We start from the raw sequence: 25125 nt of genomic DNA, 5'->3' as shown, positions 1-25125 counted from the left end.
GCATGATGGTATCAGTTGTCCCGCACCTTGCAGATCCAGGTTCTAGTCCCCCACAGAACCTCACACAGTCTCTCTCGTTAGTTAAGCGAATACTAAATCAATGCTCCAACAGAAATTTCCATAATCACAGCTTGATTCCCAGTCATGATCATCCATTCAGCTGGAGAGCCCATTCTTCCCTGGTAGCAGGAGCCCATCAATAACTAAAATTAGCTATTGGCTACTGTACTGGGCATTAACACTATAAATGCCTTGATAACTGGCTAAAGTGGTATCAGACATGGGTCACATGGTACTATGCACACACACAAAAAACCCAGAAACAAAACCAAAAACTGGAGCTTGAAATGGCAACAGCCGCTTTGACACAAGACATTTCACTGGGTTTAATGACCATCTGGCTTCCCTTTTGAGCCATCAGCTCCCAGGAAACGTTCTGTTCTTTGATGGTTATTGGGTAATTAGCAGCAAAATTAACAAGCACATGATAAGTCTGTGTTGCTAGGAAAAGGTTTACAAGAGGACTAATGCAGGACTGAGAAAATACTGCATAATTAACAAAAAAGATCAAGTCCATAAGCACCTTCCCTGGAGAGCAGACACAAAGTTATCATTGTAAGGAGAAGTTGGAGGATGGATGTAGATTGTTCTCAGTGGTAGCAGATGACAGAACAAGGAGTAATGGTCTCAAGTTGCAGTCTGGGAGGTTTAGGTTGGCTATTAGGAAACACTTTTTCACTAGGAGGGTGGTGAAACACTGGAATGGGTTACCTAGGGAGGTGGTGGAATTTCCTTCCTTAGAGGTTTTTAAGGTCAGGCTTGAGAAAGCCCTGGCTGGTATGATTTAGTTGGGAATTGGTCCTGCTTTGAGCAGGGAGTTGGACTAGATGACCCCCTTTGGTCCCTTCCAACCCTGATATTCTATGATTCTAAGTTTATTATTGTTTGCTGAATTACTAGGATCAGAATGCTTCCCTTTTGTGATTATCCAGCATCTCTTCCACTTCCATCTGAACGAGCAGGGGGCCCTGCTCCATCAAGGGAGGCAATCAGGATAGTGGGTGGGAAGGGGATGGCTAAATTAGGATGGAGTTTAACTCTCCCCTTGATATCCCATCCCAAGCCATGTGCAGAATTAAATCAAGGCAGCTGATGCCACTAAGCAGAGCTCTATCTCAGTCCCTATTGTCACGAATCTGTGCTGGCCCAGGGTGTGAGGTTCACCCATTTCCCACTGATCCCGCTTAGTTTTGCTGGTTTCCAAAGTGAGGTTTAAACATTACTGAGTTGTTTAAATGATTCAAAACACAAACTGAAGGTAATATAATTGGAATGTGCATAAGCATCAGCAGGCCATGGAGCCTGGCTCGCTTCACAATTCAGACATACCTTGCACTTTTGTTGGGACCAGATATTTAACTCTTCATGGGACAACTGGTTTTTTTGTTTGTTTTTGTTTTTTTTAAACAAGAGAAATAGTTGGTTCTGTGGAGTAAACACTTGAAGATGTTCCTGTTTTGAAATCCCTCTATGTTTTCCTCAGATTTCCTTGAGTTCCTCTAATCTGAAGCATAAGTATAACACAGCCTTCAAGTCTCACCCAGCAGCTCAGCTGTAGTGTCTCTCAGACACAGGCCAAGCAGTCAAGATGGACATTTTGAAGCTCTAACGTTATTGCCACTTCTCATGGCCAAACTGAGTATCAAAGACAGTGGACATGGGAAATGCTGTCAGCCACACTCTGTTAAGCATCAGAAGGCTGCGAGCAGAGCAATGCAGGTGGCGTGAGTGAGTGGGAATATGAAGGGAGGGGAAAGAGGCAGGAGAAGGCGGGGAAGCAGTAGCTGCCTTGCCTTCTCCACCATCACACCTGCTGCGGCTCACCAGCAAGGGGAGTCAACGCTCCAGGCCATAGTGCAGCAGCTCTCCTCTGCCTCTGCACCTGACAAGGCTCAGGACCCAAGGCTCCCACGTACTGGCTGGTCCCTAGGCTGCCTGGTGGTAAACATGCGGTGGAAGAGAACACTTGCAGTGCTCCGACTACGGCGCAGATTACAGCAACTCTCCACTCAGACAAGCCATAGAGGCTCTGCTGGATGGAACAGGCAGGGAAGCTAAGTTCCCTCCAAGTTGTGCAGCCGCCCAGCACTCTATCAAAGGCTGCACACTTCAGGTGCACAGAGGCCGGGGGAGGAGGAACGCTGATGTCAGGGTGTCCCCCTCCCCGTCTTTCCTCTGTGGCCCATCTCCACAGAGTCAGGAGGGGGGAATACAATGGGGCTTAGGGGTGGGACAGAGGGAGAGGTTGCTGCTGTGTCTCAACAAGCAGGCTTCAGACTGGTGAGTGCCAATCTACTTAAAAAGGCAGTGTACTTAAAGGGCCAACTCGTCTCACACACACATACACACGCACACAGTGTGTCTCTCTCTCACACGCACACAGTGTGTGTGTGTGTCTCACACTTACTGCCCAACACATACTTGTATTATTATTGTTGTTGTTACCTCTTGATACTTCTTTCAAAGTGTGTTATTTTAGTTTGACTGGTGTAAGCATTTCGTAATTCTTATTTCTCTCTTATGCTTAAATGTAAATCTTTGAATGGGGAGTTCTAAAATGTCCAACCTGTCCTAGCTGGAGTAATTATCCCTATGGTAACTTTTTAAAAATATATACTATATCTAGGTTTTTTTGTTTCTACGGCTGGCACACATCTGCACATTACCTCAATATGGTGCACACAACAAAATTCATTCCACACATGGATGGAAAAAATTATAGGAAACATTGCAGGGAAGCATTAGCATTTCCCTTCCCGACCAAACACGTGTAGTTTGTCAGATTCAGACTGTGCCTCTCTTCCACAGCAGAGGCACTAGCTGAGTTTGTTAGCACAATTTAGCTGTAACCATTCCCTCTACCTGCCCGTTCTCATCAACTTTTCCACAACAGACACAAGCGTCACCACTCCCTGCAACACCCTGAGCTTTTCTTGCAGATCTCCCATCCAAGCAGTGACCAGGCCCAACCTTGTTTAGTTACACGAGTTAACTCGTAATTAAACAAGGGAGATCACAGCTGAATCTGCTATAGCATTAGCCAATATTCTATCATTAAGAAATCTTCCTGTTGACATGCATTAGCTGGAAAGAGTTTGACATTGTTGCAAACCTACTTCAGCTTCTGATTTTCATTTTAAGGGGAAAAAAGCTAAAAATTTGACAAGTAGTATTCAACACTTTTTTTGGATGCCATAAATCAGTCTCCTCTCTCTGTACTTTTCTAACTCAATTGTCATTTCCCCTCCTGTCTTTTCATGCCAGTTTCATACAGCTCGTTTTGGTGAAATTAACAAGGAACAAAACAAAGAGGAAGAACAGAACAAAAATCAGCCACTCAATTTAAAGGGGTGTAAAAGGCAGACATACAGGTGAGTTCAGAAGGGAATCTGCCACTTTTCCCATGGAAAATCTGCTTCAATTACAAGCTCTTCTAGATACGGACTAATCCCTCCTATATGTTTGTGTGGCACCACTGGCACACTTGCAGCCCAACTGTACTATAAATAGATCACTAATAACTGAGAGCCTTACTTCTAACTTCAAAACAGTTGTAATTGCTGTACTGTTCTGTCATTTGATTGTGGTTGCCATTCAGAGTGATCATACTCTTCTAGGAGCATTGTTCCCATTCAGGCAATGGAATGTTGGCTGGAGTGCCATACAACTGGCATCTCTGTGGTCATGCCCTTCGAAAATGCTTTCACTACAGGTTCTGAAGGGAGGTAAAAAGATGGAGATACTGCTAGGTCAGCCAATAATGGGGATTCAAAAGCAGGACTGAGACTTGGACAACACTGGTCTACAATTTTTGAGAAGTCGTCTGCTTCAGAGATAAAATGTATTTTGATGTGCTGAATTCAAATATGACAATTAAAACAACTGATTGGCTACTGTTTCTAAGATATTTAAGTTTTTACATTTTATGTCTATGTATATTGTGTAGATAGTAGAGTTTTAATCATAAATCGTAAACCTAGGTCTTTTCATGTGTTTATGATTGCCTTCCATGATAATATTTCACCTGTCCTGTTTATGTAACACTTTAAAAATCAGCAAAAAGGTTATACAAATAAAATTTATTATGAAACAAAAAGGCAAAAGACTTATGTACATAGTTTAGTCCTATTCAGTGTCTACTCGGTGCTTCTTGGCTTGTCTCTTGTATTCATTAAATGGAGCATCTCTTGTCACTGTCCAGCAATAGTCTGCAAGCACTGATGTGCTCCATTTGCCCTGATAGCCTGCCAGGAGATTCCACTGCTGTAGTCTGGAGCCCAACAGCTCTGCCTTACTCTTGGGTAGTTCCAAATCCCTGACAAGGTCATTCAGTTCACCTTGTGTTATGAGGTGTGGTTCAGAGGAGGAGGATGGGAGAAAATGTGGGTCCTGTGACATTGATGGTTCAGGACCAGAAGTTTCATCCTCTTCCTCTTCCTCGTCTGACTCAAGTGAGAATGATTCGGGTGCATCAGGAACCGGCGGGCCTTCTCCGTGGGGTACTGGGCGTAGAGCTGATGGAATGTTTGGATAATGCACAGTCCAATTTTTCTTTGATACACCTTTCCCAACTGAAGGCACCATGCAGAAGTAACAACTGCTGCTATGATCTGTTGGCTCTCTCCAAATCATTGGCACTGCAAAAGGCATAGATTTCCTTTTCCTGTTCAACCACTGGCGAAGATTTGTTGCACAAGTGTTGCAGCATATGTGTGGGGCCCACCTCTTGTCCTGATCTCCAATTTTGCAGCCAAAAGAAAGGTGATAGGCTTTCTTAACTATAGTGGTTATACTGCGCTTTTGTGATGCAAAAGTCACTTCACCACAAACATAGCAGAAGTTATCTGCACTGTTCACACAAGTACGAGGCATCTCTGCTCACTTGGGCTAAACAGAAATGTGTCTCTTTGCAAAATCAAACACTGACAAATAAGAGAGCACGACACTGGATGATTTTTAGAGCTGATATAGGGCAATTTGTTCAGCAGAGTGATGTAAGCTTCGTTATGATTGCATCATCCATGACTTATAGGAATAACATGATGCAATTCATATCATGTATGACGCAATACCAGCTTCAGATTGCATCATTCATTGTTTTGCCTAAAAAGCAAGTACTGTCCAAACCCAGTCATAGATTTATTCATAGATCCAGTCAAAGATGTATTTTAGTCATTTCTGGTTTAAATTGAGATCCCTTCCCTTTATAATTCACTTATCCTCCACCACTCCCAAGTCAAGGATCGTATATACTGACCCAATAGCATATCTTGAAAACTAGAGTCAATCAACAATTTTTAGCATCATTTTCGTTCTCAGTGACCCAGAATTAGTAAAGTTGGACTACATTTATTTCAGAAGCATTTTGGCTGTAGAGCAATGCAATATATAAGTCTTTTTATTAACCTGTCTGCTTGCCCTGAATGACATGCCATCACTTTACAGGAGACACATGCCCAAGCCTAGATAATGGAATACTGCTGATTGTAGGAGCCATGGAAATAGAAATATTTATGTCTGCATTGCACTGTAGACTTCACCAGCCTAGAAGAGGTGATCAGAACACCTTTCAGGATTGTTAGGATTGCCAGTACTTAGGGTCTGAGGCTTCTCTTAATAGAAAGCTACTCCCAAACATGAGAGACAGGGTGTGACGAAGTGGGGCATTTTGTTGTTTTTTCCTTGTCTTTCCAATGGTTTGCATGCAGAGGGGGTAGGACTCAGGTTACCTGGGTGTTAGTGGTTTAACAAGGTGAGGAGAGAGGGAGTTTGTTGTTACAGATGACCGGAGAGGGAACTTGGGACCCCAGCCAATGGCCTGGAGGACGGATACCTCAGCAACTGGTGACCTGACGACCTGATGACCCGGAGGCCCAGCTCAGGAGTCGCAGCTGGTTCTGGCCAGTGGGAGAACAATGGGCTGTAAAGAGAGGACCCCGAAGAGAAGACCCCGGTGACTTAACCAGCCAGTTCCAGCCAGAGGAAAGAAAGGACAGGAGGCCCAGGCAACCCTTTTTATGACTCTGTTTACCTGGAGAGAAGACAATGGGCAGAGGCGGGGCTTGGGGCTGGTCATATCAGATGCCCGGCTGGGAAACAGGGAGGCTCGGGACTAGAGAGAGGGAGCAGGCAGAGCCCACCTGGATGCAAGGGAGACTGGGATGTGCTGTGCTGAGGCCCTGAGAGTTTCCTGTGCTGCGTTCAATGCTCAATAAACCCTCCTGTTTCACGCTGGCTGAGAGTCACTCTGGTATACAGAACAGTGTTGCATCAACTCCTTCAGGGGGTGGAGGCCCCAGGGGTCCAGAGCGAGTGGACTCCCTGAGGGGTCCCACGGCAAGAAACAGGTGTGCTAAGTTTCAGAGAGGTGCGGCTCCAGGAGATGGAGGGGCCTAACCCGAGAGAGAGTGGATCCCCCGAGAAGAGCTGTCTCACTAAAAGGGACACCCACCCACAGACCACACGGGAGCAAGAGTGGGCACGATCTGTGAGTCTGTGACAACGTGGTAGCAGAGGATGGTTAGCAGATGCACCCTGTAGATGGAACTGAAAGGAACTAGCCTGGAAATGGCCTGTAACTAGCTCCATAAGAGCGACCTGGCACATCTGTAGGAGCGGCTGATTGGTCATTCTCTACAAAGCTGAGCAGTCTGAGGAACAGGTTCCAGACCCCAGGGGGGCTCCCGGGGTGCCCGGAGAACCAGGGAGTAGCCATGGGGGCAGTCTGTGCAGCAACTAGGAGTGTATCAGACCTGACTCCCCAGTCAGCACAGGGGGATCCCAGTCATGTTCCTCGCTAGAGGAGCTGTGGAGGCTGGAGCTGAAAGCGAAGGAGCTGGGGGAGCGGAGGCTAGTGGACAGTGCAGAACAGCGGAAGCATGAGTTGGAGTTGGAGGAGTGGCAGGCCAAGACGGCCTGCAGCGGGGTAAGTGGGGAAGGGCCCCGAGACGCCAGCGGTATGGGGACTCTAGACACCAAACTGCTGCTCAGTTCAAGGAGTGGGGGGGGGGATATTGATGCCTACCCTCACAGCCTTTAAGAAGGCTTGTGATCTGAACCAGATTGACCCCGAAGAGACGCTGCTTTGTCTGACCCCCCTGCTGGGTCCCAAGGCCATAGAGGCGTTCAGCCAAATGAATGGTGTTGAGAGAGGAGACTATGACCTGTTCAAACAGGCTTTGCTGCTGAAGTTTGAACTGACCCCTGAGGCGTACAGGAAACGATTCCGGGGTTTACTCGAGACTTCAGGTGTCGCTTACAAGGAGATCGCCAACCTACTGGGGGAATATCTTGGCAAGGGGGGGGAAGGGCGGAGGAGCCACTACTGCAGAGGACGTGTATTACCTGGTGGGGTTGGAGCAGCTGTATGACATCTGCCCTTTGGACCTTAAGAGGTGGCTAATGGATCAGAAGCCCAAAGATCTGCATAGTGCAGGTGCACTGGCAGATGAGTTTGTGGACAGCAGAGAAAGATCAGGAGGGAGACCCACATTGGAGACTCAGAAAAGGAGTCACCCAGAGACCTCTCCAGGAAGCCCAACTCAGGGTTGCCTGGGAATGCCGGGGTGGGCCAACCCCCCTCATGGGAGTTGAGGGACCTGAAATGTAATTACTGGGGCCAAAAAAAGACACAAGGTGGCATAAATGCCTGAAGATGAAGGAAATGGCAGCCAAGCAGAACCCGCGGGGTGTCAACTGGGTGGAAGCCCACCGAGAGGGGGCACTTCCGGGCCCGGGGGCTGCAGTCGAGGGGGCTGTGCCAGGGGGAGGGGGCCACCAGGCCAGGCCAGTCAAGGAAGGCAGGGCCCCAAGTCCATAGCACCTGTACTCAATCCGCCGGGTGAGCGTGGGACAGGCCCCAGGGGACAACCACCACATCATCCCCATTCAGGTGTGGGGAAGACACGTCCAGGGGTTCTGGGACATGGACGCAGAGGTGATGCTGGCATGGTCTGAGATGGTGGACCCAAACCAGCTAGTGCCTGATACCTACATGTTTCTGAGGGGAGTTTTTCAGCCCCCCATCAAGGTGCCTATAGCAAGGATACCCCTGAAATGGGGGCTAAGGAGGGACCCAAAGAGGCTGGGGTGCACAATCACCTGCTAATGGGTAACGACTTGGAGAACTGGCCATATGGCACTCAGAGCGCCCTGGTCCTTACCCGGAGCCACAGCCAGCAAGGAATGCAGGACCTCCCAAGGGAGGTGGGGAATGTGGATGGGGAGGGACAGAAGTACCGAGGGTAGGGCTCAACAGGGCTGGGCCGAAACCTCCGTCCAAGGTAGGGAAACTGAGGCACCACTAGCCAGGGCTGTAGTCTCAAACCCAGCAGCTGAATTCCAGACGGAGCTGCAGGAGGATCCCTCCTTGGAGAAACTGTGGCTGGCCACAGCGGTGCAGGGTCCCAGGGGGAGGACCGCCAGGAGTGATTCCTGTGGGAAAAGGGATTCCTGTACTGGCAATGGGCTGGTTCAGGGCAAACTGAACCTTGGAAAGCCAGGAGGCAGTTGGTAGCTCCCCAGGAGGTACCACCGCAAACTGTTGTACTTGGCCCACGATATCCCCCTTTCAAGGCATCAGGGCAAAGGCTGCTGCAGAACTTTTCCTGGCCTGAGGTCTTTGATGCTGTCCAACAATATTGCAGGACCTGTGACTCCTGGCCAGTGGGAGGACAATGGGCTGTAAAGAAAGGACCCCGAAGAGAGGACCTCGGTGACCAAACCAGCCAGTTCCAGTCAGAGGAGGCCAGAGGACAGGAGAAGAGCGGAAGCCCAGGTAATCCTGTTTACCTGGAGAGAAGACAATGGGCAGAGGCAGGGCTTGGGCTGGTCATATTAGATGCCCAGCTGGGAAGCAGGGAGGCTCAGGACTGGAGAGAGGGAGCAGGCAGGGCCCACCTGGATGCAGAGCAGAATGGGATGTGCTGTGCTGAGGGAGGCCAGGCCTGAGGCCCTGAGAGTTTCTTGTGCTGTGTTCAATGCTCAATAAACCCTCCTGTTTCATGCTGGCTGAAAGTCACTCTGGTCTACAGAACAGGGTTGTATCAACTCTTCGGGGGGGGAGGAGGCCCCAAGGCTCCAGAGCGAATGGACTCCCTGAGGGGTCCCACGGTGAGAAACAGGTGTGCTAAGGCTCAGAGGTGTGGCACCTGGAGATGAAGAGGCCTAACCCCGAGAGAGAGTGGACCTCCGAGAAGGGCTGTCTCACTGAAAAGGGTATCCCCCTCACACGGACCGCACGGGGCCAAGAGTAGACACGATCTGCGAGTTTGTGACACAGGGTACAAGGTCAAGTAGGATTAATAGCAGAGCTTGTTGACTGGACTCTGTTTCCACCTCTGCTTCCAACACCCTCCAATGAACACTCACATGCCTGTGTACTATTGGAAGAGGCAAATCCACCACCTTGTATTTAACAAATCCTAAATAGGTGCAGCAGTAATATACACAATAGTCCAGAAAATACCCCCTGGAATTCTAGTTAGTAGCATGTATTTTGTTTTAATCAGCGTAAAGTATCTCACCAGCCAGTCCAAAACAAGCTAAAGGGCACAACCCATATATGGTCACTGGCAGTATGAGCAACATTAAGAAGGATGAAAGTCATTAGCTTGTTTCACAGTATAATTGCTATGTTATCAACTGAAAGATTTATTTTTAATTAGAGTGGATAAAAATAATTTACCAAGTAATTAAATACGCCACACCGTCTCAGGCCAGGGCTCGTGGATCCTAATTCTAGCTCTACCACCATTGCCTGTATGACCTTCAGCAAGTCACCCCATTCCTTCATTTCCCCATTTTTAAAAGAAGGATTACACTGACCTACTCACAGGGGCAACTGAAAACTGGTTAATGTTTCACAGAGCTCTGAAGATGTAAGAAATACACAGTCACCACGTAACCTTATTACTGACTGTGCAAAGAAACAAAAAGACAAGAAATTACAGGGGCAAAGGTAAAATATTGTTTTAATAATTACAGACGTTTTCCATATAAAAATGAATGAGCGAAGCATAGTTCCAAACCTAATGACATTCTTACTAGTCATTCTACCAGCACACTTTCTAATTAACATTCTGTCATAAACCCAGCCTTAACTACTACTAGATTAAACATAATAAATATTAATGTACCAATGCTGTAAAGGCTAAAAAATAGACCTCAAAACACAAGATGACTCTGGTGTTAAACAATGCAGAATGGGACAAAAGTTGGTGGATTGGTCAAATCCAGCAAACAACATAGTGAGAATGGAAAACAGCAGGAAACTGGCATGAATTACAAATAAAAGGAATTTAATAGCACAGTCTTAACAAGCAAACTAAAAAGCAGAGGACTCTGAACCAGCACACTCATAGCTAAAAAGCTTAAAAGTATTAAGCCAGAAAAATGTGTCTCAGAAAACAAGTTATTTATTCCTCATGATAATCCCCCACACACTTCTTTGATTTAACATAGCAATAACAATTTATATTCCAGTTGTAGATTCTTATGAGCAGCCTGCAACTACAATACAATCATTGGTACTGTGTGCGCTCTGCCTAGGTATTTCAGGATGCATACACTGTAGACAGCACCCACATCCTAAAATGGCAAGATGTGGGGTTTTATTCAGGTGTTCTACTGATGATGGCAAGTGAAAGAGAGGACGGGGTGGTCAAAGTGCAGCCTGCAGGCTACATGAGCCCAGGACAATGTCCACCTTCTTCTTCAGCCTCTGCGGGATTCACTCACCCTGCTGGAATTACAGGCCACAGCATGCAATGCTTCAGGTTGCCCTGCACAGAAAGCAGCTCTGCTACAGATGGAGCACTGCATGCTGGGACTTGCCATCTCCACAGACCACCCCTTCTTATTAAAAATAAAGACAGCTGCCATTTGCTCCACGCCAATTAGGTACTCGTAACTTTCAACACATTGACAATATAGGACTTGGGCAAATCTGAGCCCCCAACATAGGGAAATACATGTTTCCCCAGTCACTGATATACCATGGAACTAAGTTTACAGCAGTGGCGGGGGAGAGGGGCGCTTTCCTGGTGTCAATGGCTGTCACATAGCTATCTCCCCCCAGAGTTAAAGTGCTGGAAACATCTTAAAGAAAAACAAAATTCAGTCTGTTTGCTTTAAAAAAACTAGAAGAAAGAAACCCAGGGAGGGGTTCAAAGGCCAACCAGCTGAAATGTGAGGAAATAATCACAGGTAAAGTCAATTCAAATGTACACTCAGAGAGCTTTTCAATTATGGCATGTAGCTTGTTAATTGGTGAGAGAAGCACTATCCAAAGAGATACCAGGAAAGAATCAAGATAACAAATGTAATGCTAATGTGCCAAGGCTGCATAGCTCTGACAGGTGCACCGATATATGGCATGGTCTTAGAAAAATCACCCACACATAGGAACTTACTGTGATAACATCAAGAATGCTGAGGAGGCTGTGAACACTGTCCCCTGCCAGCACTTCTTTAACAACCACTTCAGTGCCATCCTACAGAGAGACAGAAGGAGAAGATTAACGGCATGTATTCCATCCCCAAGTTTAAATGGGCCAATACAGGCAGGACCATGCTTCCAAAAAAAAAAAAATGGCTGTTTAACTCTTGCATTCTAATTTTGCAGGATAACCTAAGTACCACTTAACAGTGGAATTCACCCAGCAGAACTAGACCCAAGGGTGATTCTCCCTGTGCCCCCTGGAATTGTACTGATCCATTCTCAGAAGACTTTGAACACCACTTTCACTATGAGTGACAGAAGCAAAGGTCACCTGTGGCACTGGAACCCAGCAGATGGTAGCAAAGGCACCTAGCAGAGGATTTAAAAAAAAAAAAACAACAAAAACAAAAAACATAAAACCACCACCACTATTTCTTTACTTGAATTCATTTCAGATTTACATGGGGTGAGATGCAAGTGACAGCCCTGCTTTCCCTGTATCCCATCATCTCTTCTATCCTTCACTTTGCAGAAACTTTGCTATCCTCTTTGAAAGGTTATGATGTTGCTGACCATCACAACACACAGAACAGCTAAACAGTAGAGGTAGCCTGTTTTAGTTTCATTGCTATTACTTCACAGGCCTTTAATTTGTTTTAACACATGAAGGGAAAGAAATTGGCATTAACAGAACCACCCTCACTAGAAATGCAGACATGGAAGTTACAAGGCTGGCAAACTACATAAAGTACACCTTTACCCCGATATAATGCTGTCCTCGGGAGACAAAAAATCTTAACGTGTTATAGGTGAAACCGCATTATATTGAACTTGCTTTGATCCGCCGGAGTGCACAGCCCCACCCACCCGGAGCACTGCTTTACCGTCTTATATCCGAATTCGTGTTATATTGGGTCATATCGGGGTATATCGGGGTAGAGGTGTATAATTAACTTCTTTTAGACTGGAGATTGAGATGATATGATGTCACACTATGCTGTAATGCATGGTATTTGATTTTTTGTGCATACACTTTGATATGCCAATAAGTGCATTTTATAAAACTGAAAAATAAATTATTGTTGATGACTATGTATCAGAGGGGTAGCCATGTTAGTCTGTATCCACAAAAACAATGAGGAGTCCAGTGGCACAGTAAAGACTAAGATTTATTTGGGTATAAGCTTTCATGCATAAAAAACCCACTTCTTCAGATGCATGGAGTGAAAATTACAGTTACAGGCATAGATATACTGGAACATGAAGAGAAGGGAGTTACCTTACAAGTGGCAAACCAGTGTGGAAAAGGCCAATTCAGTCAGGGTGGATGTGGTCCACTCCCAGTAATTGATGAGGAGGTATCAATACCAAGAGATGGGAAAATTGCTTTTGTAGTGAGCCAGCCACTCCCAGTCCCTATTCAAGCCCAAATTAATGGTGTTAAGTTTGCAAATGAATTGTAGCTCTGCAGTTTCTCTGTGAAGTCTGTTTTTGAAGGTTTTTTTGTTGAAGGATGACTACTTTTAAATTTGTTACTGAATGTCCAGGGAGATTGAAGTGTTCTCCTACTGGCTTTTCTATGTTATCATTCCTGATGCCTGATTTGTGTCCATTTATTCTTTTATGTAGAGACCGTCCAGTTTAACCAATGTACATGGCAGAGGGGCACTGCTGGCATATATCACATTAGTAGATGTGCAGGTGAATGAGCCCCGATGGTGTGGCTGTTGTGGTTGGGTCCTCTGATGGTGTCACTAGAGTAGATAAGGGGACAGAACAGGCAACGCGGTTTGTTACAGGGATTGGTTCCTGAGTTAGTGCTTCTGTGGTGTGGTGTGTAGTTGCTAGTGAGTATTTGCTTCAGGTTGGGGGGCTGTGTGTAAGCAAGGACTGGCCTGCCTCCCAAGGTCTGTGAGAGTGAGGGATCGTTTTCCAGGATTGGTTGCAGATCATTGATGATGTGCAGGACAGGTTTTAGCTAGGTGCTGTACATGATGTTCTGTTATTTTCCTGGTTGGGCCTGTCCTGTAGTAGGTGATTTCTGGGTACCCGTCTAGCTCTGTCACTCTGTTTCCTCATTTCCCCAGGTGAGTACTGTAGTTTTAAGAATGTTTGATAGAGAACCTGTAGGTGTTTGTCTCTGTCTGAGGGATCAGAGCAAATGTGGTTGTATCTTAGGGCTTGGCTGTAGACAATGGATCACGTGATGTGTCCTGGATGGAAACTGGAGGCACGTAGGTAAGTATAGCAGCCAGTAGGTTTCTGGTATAGGGTGGTGTTTATGTGACCATCACTTATTTGCACTGTAGTGTCCACAAAGTGGATTTTTGTGTGGACTGGTCCAGGCTGATGTTGATGGTGGGGTGGAAATTGTTGAAATCTGAGTGGAATTCTTAAAGGGCCTCCTTCCCATGGGTCCATATGATGACGATGTCATCAATTTAGTCCAAGCAGAGGAGGAGCACTATGGGATGAGAGCTGTTGTTCTAAGTCAGCCATAAAAATGTTGGTATACTGTGGGGCCATGCAGGTACCCATAGCAGTGCCACTGACTTGAAGGCATAAGTTGTTCCCAAATCTGAAGAAGTTGTGGGTGAGGACAAAGTCACAAAGCTCAGCCACCAGGTGTGCCATGGCATCATCAGGGATAGTGCTCCTGACAGCTTGTAGTCCATCCTCGTGTGGAATACTGGTGTAAAGAGCTTCCACATTCATGGTGGCCAGGATTGTTTTGTATGAGAGTCTCCAGTTTTGAGAGCTCATTCTTGATCTTCTCCTGGTTGCTGTACAGGATGCTGATCAAGTGGCTCCTCAGTTTCTTTGAGTGTGGCACAATCTCTCACCATAGTCAGTGTAGTATGTCGATTTCAACAGAACTTTTACCTTCAGTCCATCTGGTATGATGTCCCTCTGTTTGCACTTGGAGAGGAAGATGATGTCGGTCTGTATCTGCACGAGTTTTTTCATTAAGTTGATGGATTTCCACTTTATACAGCTAAATGTGCAGTGCCTTGCATGGTGCCAAGTGCCTAGCTATCTTTGAGACATCACTGACTTCCTGAGGAAACTACAATACATTCGTGATCTTACTGAAAACACCATCCTGTATCTGTAATTTTCACTCCATGCATCTGAAGAAGTGGGGTTTTTTACCAATGAAAGCTTATGCCCAAATAAATCTGTTAGTCTTTAAGGTGTCACCAGACTCCTTGTTGTTGATGACCATGTTGCCAAATGCACTGGCACTCAATCTTTCCAGATTACTGTACTCCTTTCAGAGGTATTGCAATTGGCCAGGATGGTCACTGGCTATTAGCCAGGATGGGAAGGGAAGTTGTCCCTAGCCTCTGTTTGCCAGACGCTGGGAATGGGCGACAGGGGATGGATCACTTGATGATTTCCTGTTCTGTTCATTCCCCCTGGAGCACCTGGCATTGGCTCCTGTCGGAAGACAGGATACTGGACTAGATGGACCTTTGCTCTGACCCAGTATGGCCATTCTTATGTACTTATGAGTCTGATTTGTCTTCTGTACCCCTAAGTTACACCTCACTTAAAAACTACTTGCTTACAAAAATCAGACATAAAAATACAAAAAAGTGTCACAGCACACTGTTACTGAAAATTGCTTATTTTCTCATTTTTACCATGTAATTATAAAATAAATTGATTGGAATATATATCTTACTTACACTTCTGTGATACTTACACAGTGTATAGTCTCTAGAGCTGTACAAACAAGTCATTGTATGAAATTTTAGTTTGTACTGACTTCACTAGTGCTTTTTATGTAGCCTGTTGTAAAACTAGGCAAATATCTAGATGACTTGATGTATCCCCTGGAACACCTCGGAGTACCCCCAGGGGTACAAGTATCCCTGATTGAGAACCACTGGCCTAATGAATTATAGGCTGCCAGAAAACTTAACACTCACCTTACAGGAGCTAACACAGCCTGTTTCAAGTTATTACATGATGGAGATGTTTATCTCTAGCCATATGCTATCCTAATAAGAGATTTATCAAAAGAGTCAATGGCTGGGCTTATCCTTACATTTTCTTGAATGCAAACTTCTAGCTTGCCATCCTGCACGACGTAGATGCTGTTATCCAGCTGCCCGGGACGGAAGATGTATTCACCTTCATGCAGTTGCACAAAAAACATGTGCTTGCACAGCTCTAGGAAGAGAGGCTTCTCAAAATGGCCAAGAACCCTGCAGGAAAGCAAAGGATCAGTGACATCTTCTCTGCTGCAAAAAGAAGCCAGCAGATGCCGTGGTGCATGACAGTCCTCCCTAAACTAGCAAAGCCTCATGGTACCAATAATGTGGGAATTCATGCCATATGCAGCCACATGAAGAACAGAACTCTGAGCTGAAGAGCAGGAGCACTGAGAGACCCTTTCAGGGATGGAAAGATTTGGGATTGCTTTCAAGCAAGGCCCTCTGGTGATGCTGATGGGCTCAAAGGCATCCACAACCTGCCCTCCTCAACCAAAAGTTTATGTGTGGCCTTTGAAGGTGGGAATGTGGAGAAGAACATCAGAAACGTATTGAGTCAGACCAATGGTCCATCTAGCCCAGTATCCTACCTTCCTACAGTGCCAGGCGCCTCAGAGGGAATGAACAGAAGAGGTAATCATCAAATGATCCATCCCTTGTTGCCCATTCCCAGCTTCTGGCAAACAGAGGCTGGGGACACTTCAGAGCATTGTTTTTCATCCCTGCCTAATAGCCACTGATAGGCCTGTCCTCCATGAATATATCTAGCTCTTTTTTGAACCTTGTTATAGTCCTGACCTTCACAACATCCTCTAGCAAGGAGTTCCACAGGTTGACTATGCATTGTGTGAAGAAGTACTTCCTTTTGTTTTAAACCAGCTGCCTATTAATTTCATTGGGTGACCCTAGAAGCCTGAAACATACCCATACACCTGATGAAGAAAATCACCCAGAGAACTTCTCTGTTCACTAATGTAACTAGAATAGCGAACTCATCAAAAAAAATGTCAGAACTGAGGGAGAGGAAAATGCTAGTTTCACAGGAGTATTTGAGAGTTTGAGATAAGCCGCCCTTCTCAGGGAACATGCAAGCAGGCTCTCACCACAACCAAATCATGCACTCACACAGGAAAAAGCAGCAACACCAGTCTCTACCCTCATTTTCTGTCAGTACACAGCACTGAAAAGGGCTCTCTAAGCATCTCCTAAAATTTAGATTAAAAAAAAAAATCTGTGACAAATTCAAGTTGCAGTGGAATTTGACCCATAAAATGAGTGAATGTGTACATATTAATTGTGCCATCAGCCCATAAATAAAAGCCAAGATGACTAACAGTAACTCTATTAGATGGCCAAGGAAGGCAGAGACTATGCCATAATTTAGTCTTCAAAGTCATGGTGGAAAAGTTTTTTTTTAAATCATGAAAACATCCACAAACCTACAGAGAGGAGAGGAAAGATGCAGAGGTTGTTTAATCACCTACATAAAGTGAAAGGATTAGCTCAGGTTAGTTCTTAATGAACAGAAGTCCACTGTTCTCAGTGGTGGTAGATGACAGAATAAGGAGCAATGGTCTCAAGTTACAGTGGGGGAGGTCTAGGTTGAATATTAGGGAAAACTATTTCACTAGGAGGATAGTGAAGCACTGGAATGGGTTCCCTAGGCAGGAGGTGGAATCTCCATCCTTCGGGGGGTTTTAAGGCCTGGCTTGACCAAGCCCTGGCTGGGACGATTTAATTGGGGTTAGTCCTGCTTTAAGCAGAGTGTTGGACTAGATGACCTCCTGAGGTCCTTTCCAAACCTAATCTTCTATGACCACCTCTCAAAAAAAGATAACAAGCATAATAATTGGAGGTGACTGGCTCCTTTAACTGTCTCAGCAAAGAGATGCAGATGCCAGACTGAATGAATATGAAAAATGAACTCTCCCCTCAAGCAGGTCCCTCTAGAAGCAAGGTGTGTAAGTCTGTACTGCTGCTGCTGCTGCTGCTCATGACAAGTCCGCAGAGCTGTCAGTCTGACACTCTACATACCAAAATGGTCCCATTGCCCTTTGTTACACATATCCATAGCAATATAGAAAAAAGTCCAAAAAGAGTTTCAAAAGGCACAGAAAGAGCATTAACAGAAATCTATTCAATCTAGCAGAGCTCATCATTTTTACTCCCAAACCTAGTCCATTCGACAACCCTCTTCCTTTCCTTACCTAATGCTTCTTGGCAACTGCAAATCAGTATTATTTTTCCCCACCTGAAAAGTCTTACGCCGCCAACTTAAATTCATTAAAGGGTCTGATTCTGATTTCACACTGGTAAAGCTTGGTGACTTCACTGGAGTTACTGCTGATGTACACCAGTTTAGCATATATCAGGATCAAGCCTTGATCTTTCATTTCAACCTTACCTGACATTTTTAAGCATGTACAGGACTTCTGATGGCAAGTGGGAATTCTTCACATCAAATTCAGTTAGATCTGCTTCCAGCAGGGAGGGAGGCGGCTCCTTTGGTTGCAGAGTTGGAGACTCCTTCTTAAAACGCAAAATCCTACAAGAGAAAAAGCAAAAACAACAGAATTCAGGGGCTCAGTCAGCTTTTGTTCATGCTCGGCTTTTGAATTACAAGCTTTTTTAAAATTAATTTATTTATTATTATTATAAAGCAGTGAGGGTCTCAATTTCCAATGCAGTTCCTCCCTTTTCTGGACAACAGCAGACATATATATATCAGATCTCCTTTTCCCTCCCCTACCCCACAAAATATACTGAACATTTCCTGGGGCATATCCAGATTCAGGACTTAGACACAATCCAGGGACAAATAAAGGGAGTCTGTGTGGGGGCCCAACCAGAATGACACTACAATATACAACAGTTCCGGGTAGGGTTGATGCCTCATAGCTCATCACCAGCTCTATCCCTGCACTCGTCCTTGAGCCATTGTGCATTCTAGAGACTACGGAACAAACCTACACAGCAGCTAAGAACTACCGCAAACCTCCCCACTTTCCACTTCCAGTGGAAGTTTCATTATTGGGGAAGAGTAGAATTCCATTTTAATTCAGTGTTTGCCAGAAAAGTGGGCAAATGCACTGGAAACCATGAGACCTTCACTGCTTCATGAGAAAAGCTGGTCATCCAAAACCCAACATGAACAGAGACGGACTGAGCCTCTCGGAAATCTAAGTTTATAAAACAAATAGGAGTCCTTCACCCCTAGAGCCACAGGAGCCAAACTAGAACTCCTACAATTGTAGCATAAAGTTAATTGCATCTGTACATGGCCACAGCAATGCACGGGACCTCCATTACCACACAACTGTACCTCTTAGCCAAAGACAAAACTTTTGCTCTTTTCCGCATCCTTTGACGAGGCACCATGTTCCCAACCAGAGAGTTTGGGAGAGTTGTCACCTACAGGAAACCACAAAACAAAACAAAAATCTGTTTCAAGAGAATTCCAACAACCTCTAAAGGTCCTGATCCTGCAAAGACACACGCACATATGGCACCACTGGAATCCATGTAAAGTTAAGTGCATGTGTAAGGCTTTGCAGGATCAAGACCTACATGAGCGCTAGGGCAGTGTGCTACATCACAACATTTTCTTTTTAGAGAGAAGTGTCATTGTACTTTTTAGTAAGCAATTAATATAATGGTGATGGGAAAAACAGAAAAACTTTAGACACACCATTTCTGTCCAAGAATTGCAAGCACCAGAAACACAGAAGTAATCTTTTAAAGGGTAAATATTAGTCTGGCAATCACTAACGCTGATGCACTGAGACCTGATACACTTAATCAATGCCAAGAACAGACTTATACATTTTAGTGAAATTTATAAATGAGGACACCTGTGCTACTGAAATAGCACAATAAATGCAGTAACTGGAGTGCCACTTAGTGGAGGAATGCGAACATTGCAAGATCAAGAAAACTTGCTAGTTTTCATTTTTTAAATATCCTGTTTATCACTCAGGAAATTCAATTCCATTATATGCTTCTGTAATGACAATTTTCAGACTCTGTCTCATCTCTTGCATCGACAGACAAGTGGATCTCTGGGCCATCAATATTTCCAAGCATCATAAAATCAGAAACTCAGCAATTTAACTTTACCAGAAGTACAGCAGACAGAAACTATCTTTCAACTACTTCATACCTTCAGATAAATAATAAAACTAAAACACAGGTCTAAATTCCCAGAAGAAAAAGAAAAGGTGATTTTACCATATGGAATACAAAGTGCCTTCCAATATGAACATCTCAGTGAAAGAGCTGTAAGGTTTGTTGGGGGGGGGGGAGGGGAGGAGGGGGCTTAAAAAAAGGGGGCAAAACAACAAACATTTTCCCCAGATTCCTGCCCAGAAATCACTGAATACCCAGCATCCAAAACTTTAGCCCAAAACAAACAATTAAGGTATGGTAAAGTTAAAAGCAACTGCAAAAACACATCTTACAATGGGAAGTGTTAGACAGCACTACCACACCACCTATAATACATTTATTTTTTACAAACAGTTATTTCTAGTGTATTTAGTCTGATTGTTTCTCCATATCTCCCATGCCCCCTTGCATGGAGTTATACGGATGTTAAGCACTCTTGCCTGTTGAAAACCACACAATTAAGCTAAATGTAAGCCAAAAATGGGAAACTGAATTGCATTCTTTACTAAGAGAGGAAACTGTTTCTTCAAAATCAAGATGTCCTCTTTACATAAATATGCCAATAGGAAACAATAGGACATTCATTTCATTCCAGTGTAGGGGGGGAAAAAGACAAAAAAAACCCCACCACATTCTGGAGAAAGAGTGGCCAGTTTGAAAAAATCAGCAGAAGAACAAAATTGGGATCAAAGTGCATTTAGGAAGACTGAACTCAGAATGAACACCTATATTTGCCAAATTGGCTAAGGATGTCCTTTCAGGAATGGCATACAGCTTAGAAATCTGGACTTTCCCCACAAGCAAAGCAAGAAATCACTCCAGTCTCTTGAGAAGTCCTGCTTGCTATCTCACCATGAACTGGCATTTGCAACAAACAATACTGCAAAGATCAAGAGAGGCATGTCACGGCAGACAAGCATTTCACCAGAAATAAAACAGCTGCCAAAGACAGGCAGCTAAGCAGCGCTAAGGCAAATCCTGGCAAAGTGTCTCAAAATGGCAAAGTCTATGGAAACAGCACTGATGCAGAAAACACACACAGAGCTGTTAAGATTTACCCCAAAGCCTGTCATAGTAATAAGCAGGATGTTGCTGCTACTGAAAGCTTCTGTGTGAAAACAGGCAATTTATTTACAAATATAACAGGAGTCACTTAATAACATGTCTACCATTCTGCTTGAAAAACAGTTCCATTATTATCTTGTTTTCATCATTCAAGTTTTTTTTATTTTTAAATCCTTTTTTGATGGAAGTGCTCATGTTTGATCCTGCTCAAAGGTGTCTGATCTTTGTGTGAAAAGTTTGAAGACAATCCAGTCTGCCATTTTTGAATTTGGTATGGTTGAATGCATATTCTGTTCATGGTGTAAAACCTTACAGTCATATTTTTTCCCATACAGGAACAGGTGAATTTTTAAACTTGAAAACACAGCATGCAAACTCAAAGAGTCACTGAAGAGTCTATTCACAATGTAGCTTGAATAAGGTCTGTCTGGAACTTAAGAGTCAGGACCTTTTGAAAATTGCACAGTGGGCATGAGCAGTGGAAATCAGCACCAAACCTGAGTGTTTGCCTATCTAGAGATGCACGGCACATACATGCTGTTTGCCCAGATACACACATACTTTTCAATTTATTGTTAACTGTTTTTTCATTCTGGGTTTGTACAGCACCTACCATAACGAGGTCCTGGTCCATGAGTGGGCCACCCAGGCACTATGGTAATAATAATAAATAGGGAACATGGAACCTCTAGCCTCCTGCTGAGGTCTACAGACACTTATTCTCTCCCCCATATACAGACTTTTTGGATACAGGATCATTAGATAGCACAGTTAAATGAAGAAGTCAGAACTCCAAGATTCCTATAAAGATGGGATCTCAGCCACAATGTCCATATATCACGTTTTCTATTCCTTGTTAAATGGCTATGTAGTGAGCCAGTGTGGCTCCCCACCATCCCGGAGGGGGAAGAGCCCGTCTGGAGGCTGGAGTGGGCGGAGCTAGGGAGCTCTGAGCCCGCCCCTCAGAGGGTCAGGTGGAGACCCAGAAGTATAAAGGCTCGCCCTCAGAGCTCAGTAAGCCCCAGCTGCTGGAGAGACCGGATGTCTCCAGCCTAGCCCGCGCCTGGGAAAACCCCGCAGCCCAAGGCGGCTGCCTAGACTGGCCGGGCCTGCCCTGCCCTGCGCCCGCTACCCGGAGGAATTGCCTGCCCTGTGCCCGCTACCCAGAGGAGTTGCCTGACCTGCCCTGCGCCCGCTACCCGAAGAAGTTGCCTGACCTGCCCTGCGCTCGCTACCCGAAGAAGTTGCCTGACCTGCCGATCGCACCCTGCCCCGAAGAACCCATGGTCCTGGATCCCCCAGAGACCAACACCGGGACCCAGGTACAACCCGAGGGGGAACGTGGAAGTAGCCCGGGGCAGCCGACCCCAGTCTGGCTGCAGCATTGCCAGAGCCCATGTCGGTGTGTTGCGGCTAGGATCTCCACTAAGCGGCGGGTCTTCTGTCGCTGCCAGGGCCCCGGGCTGGGACATAGAGGAGTGAGATGGCCTGTGTCCCCCTTCCACCCAATTTGTGGGTGGCAGTCTCCCCCTCCCCTCAAGGCCTGAGGTGGTTTGGGCTTATTATTACTGCTCAGCCCTGCCTGAGGGCGAGCCCAGACACATTGTTGCTCCGCCCTGACCCCAGGCCTGGGCTCCTCATTGTTTGCATTACTACTGCTCAGCCCTGCCCGAGGGCCTGAGCCCTTGACTCACTGGTGCCCACCCTGACCCAGGGCCTGGGCCCACAGTGTTCTAGTTACTGCAAGGGCTGCCGAGGGAGACCCCCACAGACAGACTAATTTCCCCCCGATGACAACTGTGTCTAGTGAGCTGGTGTGGCTCCCCGCCATCCGGAGGGGGTCAAGCCCCAGCTAACCCTTGTACAGACTATTACATGAAAAATCATAATACACACACGTACAAGACAGCCTGTGTAACATATCCTGTTAGAATCTTAATTTCTCTTGACTTATTTTCTACGTCATGCACTGATTATATAGTCCTAGAGATAAAATAATCAAGGAACCCTATCCATGCCATTTTTGCCAAGACACTATTCAGATTAAAACTAAAAAATAAAGAACACTTTACCTGGCAAGGTAAGATAGCAAGAGTCTCTGCCATCACTTACACTTAAAGGGTAGGGAGCTGTTATAAGTATTAATGAGGTTTATTGGTTTAAACAGACATCAAAAATAAATCATCACACCAAGGTCTTAGCAGTTTTTTTTCATATGAAGAACAAAGTCATTTTAATTATCTTATTTCCAAATATAACAGTACCAGTAAATTTCAAGCGCATGCCCCATTAAAGAGCTTGAATCTTAAGGACAACACAAAAGCCTATTTTTTTTTTATAAGTGTAAAAGTATTTTAAATGCAAATCCTCATTACCTTACTAATGTTTCAAGAATAAATGGACACAAATCAGACATCAAGAATTAAAACATTCAAAAACCAGTCAGAGAACACTTCAATCTCTCTGATCACTCGGTCGCAGACTTCAAAGTCGCAATACTCCAACAAAAAAACTTCAAAAACAGACTCCAACAAGAAACTGCAGAATTGGAATTAATTTGCAAACCTGACACCATTAAATTAGGCTTGAAAAAAGACTGGGAGTGGATGGGTCATTACACAAAGTAAAACCTATTTCCCCATGCTAATTTTCCCCCTACTGTTACTCACACCTTCTTGTCAACTGTTGGAAATGGGCCATCCTGATTATCACTACAAAAGTTTTTTTTTCTCCTGCTGATAATAGCCAACCTTAACTGATTATTCTCATAGTTAATATGGCAACACCCATTTTTGCGTGCGCGCGCGTGTGTAAAATATATCTTTGTCCTGTATTTTCCACTGCATGCATCTGATTAACTGGGTTTTAGCCCACAAAAGCCTATGCTCAAATAAATTTGTTAGTCTCTAAGGTGCCACAAGTACTCCTTGTTCTTTTTGCTGATACAGACTAACACAGCTACCACTCTGAAACCTGTCAACTAGTTTTCTCTCTAGATCACCATGCCATCTAAGCAGCTTAAAATAAAAGACCACAAACACAGAGAGAACCCTAAAAATAGAAACAAGGATGGAACATTTTTTAAAGAAACTGAATTGTTCATATTAAACTCTCTCTCTTTCAGCATTTAACATATAGGTTAGTTTAAAAAAAAATAACTTCACACACAGATTGCTCTCAGGAGGTCACCAAATCATACACTTGAAATGGATTTTAAAAAGTAGGGACGGAAAGGGGGACTTTGGATAGTTTAGGAACTATTAGTGAAGTTTTATACTTACATGCTAAGACCTGGGCAATCATGTCTCATCTCTCAGGTTATAAAACTGGTAACCATAAGAGTTAGGAAGGAATCTTTCCCTTCCACACACAGCCCTGCAAAACTAGAAAAGTAAATTCTTTCCTAGGGGAAAGAGGAACTTGCTTTGAAACATCAGGCATTACCCACTACCTGTTAACAGGATACTGACTACAAAACTTACCGTCTGATCCAGGATGACACTCCCAACGTATTAGAGACTTCTCTTCTGAAAAAAATGCAGTGGGGCTGGGGCTAATAACCATAGTAAGCAGGTCAGGCATCTGAGAGTTCATTTATTTTCCTGGATTTTAATTTTTATTTTCCATCCTCCCTTCCCTCTCTATTAGATGTACTTACCTTTCTCATGATCTTCCGCCCATAAAACATTACTTTGTCTCTCTTGCGAAATCTGTACTGAGGCACTTGGGGCTGAGGTTGTCCTGAAACACAAAAGGATCATCAAATAACTCGGCAGATAGTTTGTAACAAGTGGAAAGAGGAGCATGCAGATGCATTGACCTTGCTCACTAGTTGGAATCCAACTTGTATTACTAATAGAAATTCATGTGAAACTCTCGACTGTTCCTGTTGGAGACTAGACCAAAAACCCACGCCTCTTTGACAGTACAATTTCAAATGAATTCCAAGAAAGAAACCTATTCTGTCCAAACACTCTTTTGGGATGATGAGCTACCTCTGTTCAAGTTGTCAGTGGACTAATTTAATTTAACCCTGTGTTACTTCTGCCTCACAATGTAGTTGATTATGGGATGTATTCCAAGGAACCCTGATTGTTGGTATCATGGGGTCAAAAACTGCTATGGAGATAGCAAAAATACAAATGGTAGGGAAGCCAGAGTGTGAGACTTCTTCTAGTCAGTTCTGGAAGCAGTACTGACCAAAGGGAGCCAAAATGCTTATTTCCCAGAAGAGGTCATCATAATGCTTAGTGAGGAGAGGAAGAGAAAATAAGGACAGTCCCAGAAGTTTCTTCCCACCATCCCCTCCCCACAGAGAGGTAGATCTCTAAAACACATTAGTATTTCCAAGTATTACTCCCTGAAGGATATGTTTCATTCATACTTTCCAAGCAG

The 25125-nt window shown here is 44.7% G+C and overlaps 1 protein-coding gene across 11 annotated transcripts in view; it reads right to left on the bottom strand.

Annotated features, from left to right (window-relative positions):
- The window catches only part of PNPLA7 (patatin like phospholipase domain containing 7), a 387559-nt gene that overhangs the window by 342076 nt on the left and 20358 nt on the right, over nucleotides 1-25125 (bottom strand). For all 11 annotated transcript variants that reach the window (XM_030535369.1, XM_030535370.1, XM_030535368.1 and 8 more), the window contains 5 exons: nucleotides 24389-24471; nucleotides 18824-18912; nucleotides 17906-18046; nucleotides 15555-15714; nucleotides 11472-11552 (listed from right to left, as the gene is read on the bottom strand). In XM_030535369.1, coding sequence (XP_030391229.1) covers nucleotides 11472-11552; nucleotides 15555-15714; nucleotides 17906-18046; nucleotides 18824-18912; nucleotides 24389-24471 — 554 coding nt within the window. The remainder of the gene's footprint in view (nucleotides 1-11471; nucleotides 11553-15554; nucleotides 15715-17905; nucleotides 18047-18823; nucleotides 18913-24388; nucleotides 24472-25125) is intronic.

Source organism: Gopherus evgoodei, chromosome 16, assembly GCF_007399415.2.
Source record: "Gopherus evgoodei ecotype Sinaloan lineage chromosome 16, rGopEvg1_v1.p, whole genome shotgun sequence".
Lineage (NCBI taxonomy): Eukaryota > Metazoa > Chordata > Testudines > Testudinidae > Gopherus > Gopherus evgoodei.
The sequence above is the reverse complement of the archived record's forward strand: the minus strand, read 5'-3'. Positions and strand labels throughout refer to the sequence as shown.